Source organism: Meleagris gallopavo, chromosome 5 (genome assembly GCF_000146605.3).
Source record: "Meleagris gallopavo isolate NT-WF06-2002-E0010 breed Aviagen turkey brand Nicholas breeding stock chromosome 5, Turkey_5.1, whole genome shotgun sequence".
NCBI classification, from domain to species: domain Eukaryota; kingdom Metazoa; phylum Chordata; class Aves; order Galliformes; family Phasianidae; genus Meleagris; species Meleagris gallopavo.
In genome coordinates this window covers 11,644,283-11,649,132 of record NC_015015.2, presented here as the reverse complement: position 1 = coordinate 11,649,132, position 4,850 = coordinate 11,644,283, and the positions used below count along the sequence as shown (strand labels likewise).

At 38.1% G+C, this 4,850-nt stretch overlaps 1 protein-coding gene across 1 annotated transcript; it reads right to left on the bottom strand.

The window, feature by feature from the left end:
* Positions 1-4,424, bottom strand: LOC104911015 (receptor-type tyrosine-protein phosphatase eta-like). The gene is made up of 4 exons (XM_010711055.3): positions 4,268-4,424; positions 3,563-3,723; positions 2,387-2,522; positions 1-1,720 (listed from the first exon to the last, which is right to left on the bottom strand). The coding sequence occupies exons 1-4, from the start codon at positions 4,322-4,324 to the stop codon at positions 1,562-1,564; spliced, it is 513 nt and encodes a 170-aa protein (XP_010709357.1). The 5' UTR covers positions 4,325-4,424; the 3' UTR covers positions 1-1,561.
* Positions 4,425-4,850: the final 426 nt, after the last annotated feature.

Genomic DNA, 4,850 nt, shown 5'->3' with positions numbered 1-4,850 from the left:
AGCAGCAGAATTCCAGGGACTCTGGTTATTAAAACCTTCACAAGATTTTCACCGCTTGATAGCTCTTCTATAGCGTTATTCCAAAACTTCATATTCCTTTGCGATGCAAACAGTGCAATGATCCAAAGATCAAAAAAAAAAAACCTACATCCCTCCAAAGTACTTCAGAAGTCCTTCATTGGTAATGCCTTCATAAGTCTAGCAGTCATGTACCAGCAAAATAAATCTCATCAAATCCTTGGCTTGCAAAATCAGCAACTATGGGTTTTCCGCACGTTTCTTTTGTTTTTAAAAGGACCAGTTAAAATAACAGCAGCAGTACATTGCAAACAATTATAAAACAATTACATTATGTTAATGAGATGCAGGTGGGTAAGATGTGCTTCAGTTCTGAATGGCTAAAACAAGCAAGAAATTGGTCTTTACAGCAGAATTTTGTGCAATTCATTTTGGTAGAATCAGTAAAGCCAGTCAATCTGTTTGGGAGCGCTTGGACACTTGGAAACTTAGTTCAGCATTTTCACAGATTTATACATCTGAGGAAAAACAACAACAATGATAAAAAGACACCAACCTGAGTAAAACTCTATTAGAATAGAGCGATCATTATTCAGTAAATCATATATTGCACCTTTAAATAAATCATCATTGTATAAAAACAGGAATATCAACCAGGAACAGGGAGGAGCTATTCTGTCCTTCATACACACCCACACACACCCCTGCACACACATCCATGTACACACTTGCTCAGTTTTTCACTACAGTTAAAGCTCTGGGTGACACATCACACTCCTTTTCCTCCAGCAGAGGCACCGAAACATTAAGGCAGGGGATATTTGTGGTGAAATGCAAAAACAAAGCTCACCTCCAAACTTCTGGAGAGTCCTGCCAACAGTGCAACTACAGTTAAGTTTGACATAAGCCTTATTTAAAAATCTGTGTTCTCATTAAGAGTTTCAATACAAAAATAGAATCTTTGCTGTTTTTTTTTTTTCTAGAGTAGCAACTAGAAAAGGCACAATTTCCAAGTACAAATGTCCATTTGGAGGAGGTGTTTGTACTCCTTTTTTAAATAAAAAGGAAAATTCAGAAAAAAAATAAATCACAGAGGCACATATCTATTAGCTAAGTAACCAGATACAGCAGATAAAATATGTTCCCAAAACTTATAATTAAATATATTAAAACAGCCCACAAGCCTGGTGTCTGTAAATGAAATCATATAAAATTGTAATAAAAAGCTTGTGTTATTATTTTAATATTTAAATCCTAGTTCATTGTTCGTACTGCAAATGCTATTTCACCTATCAGTACTGTTAAATTCCCAAGAAAAATCAGAATTTCTCTGTTAACTTTAAATAGTTTTTCTTTTTTATCGATCCATGGCTCCTGCCAGTATTGTCTTCTTTTTTCCTCCAGAAGATCACTTCTTCATATGAGGACAGAACTGGAGAAACCAGACACGAGACACTGCACACAATCCTGGAAAATGTAAGAAGAACATCTCCCTTTCTCATGCACAGACAACAATTCCTGGAGAGACTGCGTTGTGTCCTGGTTATGCATGATAGCCATTAGCCTTCCCAAAAGCTGGTCCAGGTGTGAAATTTTCATAGATTGCCATTGCTGTTGTGTTTTGATAAATAAGGTCTGTTTTCTTCTCTTTCTGTGATCTAATAATATCCATGACGCACTGGTTTAGGAAGACATACTGGTCCTGATGGGGAGAAAAGTAATAAAGAGAATAATACAGTTCTAGCAAACAACTGATTTGGAAAGTAATCCTGCTCCTGAATCTAAGTTTTGTTTTCTGGATGCATTGCATTGGAGGTTATCACACAGTTTGTTTTTAAAATGTATATTACACAGGAAATGGAGCTGGAAAGGATCTCATGATATTATCTAAGCAACCCCTAGTAAAAAACACTAGGATTGTATTTACTGCCTCGCTTAACATCTCATTAAAAGATTTTCACCTTTTTACTGTAGGAACACGTATGTTCCTGCAGAACAAAAAAGATGCATGCAAAGACCACTTGACTTAAAATTATCCTCATAGCTATAAGCCATAATTAAATTCAAAAGGGTAGAACAAGCTGCAAAAAATCTTTTTTAAGATATGATTCTAGCTAAAAATGCCAGTCTTTCAAACTACCTTGTAAAGAGACTGCTTGGATCTACAAACTTCAGTACAACTCTCTTGGCTGCAAGGACTTTTGTAGAAAGAAATGAGGCAGGTGGAGAGAAGTTTAAATAAGGGTGATTTCAGATTGCCCCACAATGTCTCATAATCCTGTAGTTTTGAGCTACAATCTTGAATCTACCTTTTCTGGATTACTGTGCCTATTTGAGAAACACGACGCTGGATAAAAAGTAGTCTTACTTCAGTTTGCACCATTAAAGGTCGGTGCATTCGAAGATCATACACCACTCCATACACATCCACAGTATTCTCCATTTCAATCTGCTGGATCAGGCGGTCAATGGCAATAAACGTTCCTGTCCTCCCGACACCAGCACTGCAAGGACACAGAGAAGTTATTTACTGCTTTCTTTCAACTACCAGCTTACTTGTGGTCTGATAAAAAGCAAATGAAATTAGCAAAATGTTTTCTACTATTTCAATGGCACAGGTGTCCAAGTCCGTGCAGTCCAGAGAGGTGGTCTTTACCATGATCAGGAGGGGAGGAGGGACATCCTTCTAGGCTTCCAAGCCTTGCAACTTGCACAAGATCACATATAAAAGCACTTGAAAAGACGACTCTTTCACCTAAACTTCCTAAGCTAGGAAAGAGAGCCCATTCTAATGAAATTTCACACTGCGTCATTGCTATCTACATAGGCCACTCAGAAAGTAATGCCTCCTATTTATTTCCATGGAAACAACAACAGATATAAAGAGCATAATAACACTATTTGATAGAGCAAATTATCAGCTACTATTCTTCAATACAGTCATCACTATTAGCTATGCATTTCCACCAGTGACGAAGAAGAGCCTGCACACCACACTTGTAAAAATTCGCACCAGCAGAAGTGTCCCACTGTCACTGTCAGCACTGCCGAAGTGCACCATCTGTTGCCTCACTGTGCTGATGTCCACTGGTTGGTATCCATAAGCATTCAGAAAGCATTAGAGAAACTCAGTGGGTGTCATTTTTTCTGCATGGAGGAATTCAATTCCACACTTTTGCTTCAACTGCAAAAATGACGCCAATATCAGACACCATTTTGTCAGACTGCCCCTTTACTGCCATCTGTCACACGGCAATAAAATGTAATGGAATATAGGTGGGAAGGTTCAGCCTCTATTGCCATACCACCAACATTTGTCTTTGATGCTCCCAGCATAATAAAATAGGAGGCATTACTTTCAGAGCAGCCATCACACTTAACGCTGCCATGTTTCTGAGTCATGATACAAACGTTCCAATTCAGCAGGGTGAGTATCCTTAAGCAGCAGAGAGTTAACACATTTATTTCAAATCACACTGAAAAAGAATTGTTCTTAAAACTCCACACAATGAAAGCATGTCTAACATGAATACGTTCTTCCTACCTGCAGTGCACTAGAATAGGAGAGTCAATAGGATTCTGGCTGCTGTATTCATGAACAAGATGTCTAAAGTTGATTAGCAGGTCTGTTGTCTCTGGCACTCCATGGTCTGGCCAGGATGTGAAATGGAACTGACGCACTGTGTGGCTCTCCAGTATGTCAGCCTAGAGAACAAGAATGAAAAAAGGAAAATAGAAATGCTTCAAAAGATAAACAGTAAGACTTCCTGTCGTAAGTACTATGCAAGACTTGGTTGCATTAAAATTGTCCATTACAAATTATCTACGTTATTCCAATTCCTCTCTTCCTTACATTTTAGTAGAGAATACTTTGCAATAATTTCATTTTCCCTCTACTCCAAGATCTTCTCTTCTGCATTACATTTGCTGACAATGATGGGTCTTGATAGGGCTAATTGTTTGGTCACATTGTTTGGGAAATATTTCAGGTATCTGCATAAAGCACGCATTTTGGTGTAAGTCTCATGGAGCTGCAGGATCATTGGCGTGGCAACCAGTGAAAACCAATAGCAGGCTGGATTTTGCAACTGCTCGTACTCTTTTTTCTCTGATAACTTTCATTTTGATACACTTTTTGTGAAATCATTATACTCTGTCACTCCAGTGTTGCTTGGCATATGAAGTCCTTGATACAATAAACCACTTCTATAGATATTTGTATACAACTAACAACTGACAAACTACTCACGTTTTCTACATTGAAGTCCCTTATTGTCCATTCTGGAAGAACAACTTCTGAGACCATTGTCACAATAACGTCACCATAACTCTTGGATTGTTTGTCTGGCCAATATTGCTCACATTTTGTCTAAGCAGAGAGTTTAAAGGTTCAACATGTTACACAGAAAAATGAAGCATAGAGAAAAAACAGCAAGACATGGCATGATAGTTTCCTGAGACTCCAACTTGGTCTTGACTATTAGATTTCAATAACATGCCCCTCTGAAGTGGGACTGGAAGGTACTTCACCCCTCCTAATGGCCTATCCCAAGGCAGAAGGAAAATCTACCACAGCCATCCTTTAGAGAGAAGAACCCACCCTTAAAAATGGAGATTCCACAACTTTCCTGAGGCAATCTATTCTGGTCATCAGCAGGTATAAGGGAAAATAGATTTTTAAAATGGGTTCATTTAATTCAGAAAACAAGCTTCCAGGAAGTGGATGCTTGTTTATAAGAGTAGCCACCCCCCAGCTTATTAGGGAAACAACTAAATTAGAAGAGATACAACTATTCATTTTAATATTAAAAAGAAATGAACAAACCCAAACC

Coding starts and splice junctions, on each gene's coding strand:
- LOC104911015 (XM_010711055.3), bottom strand. CDS start 4,324: ATGGTCTCAGAAGTTGTTCTTCCAGAATGGACAATAAGGGACTTCAAT. Junction 3,724..4,267: donor GGGACTTCAATGTAGAAAAC/GTGAGTAGTTTG, acceptor CTTGTTCTCTAG/GCTGACATACTGGAGAGCCA. Junction 1,721..2,386: donor CTTTAATGGTGCAAACTGAA/GTAAGACTACTT, acceptor TCTCCCCATCAG/GACCAGTATGTCTTCCTAAA.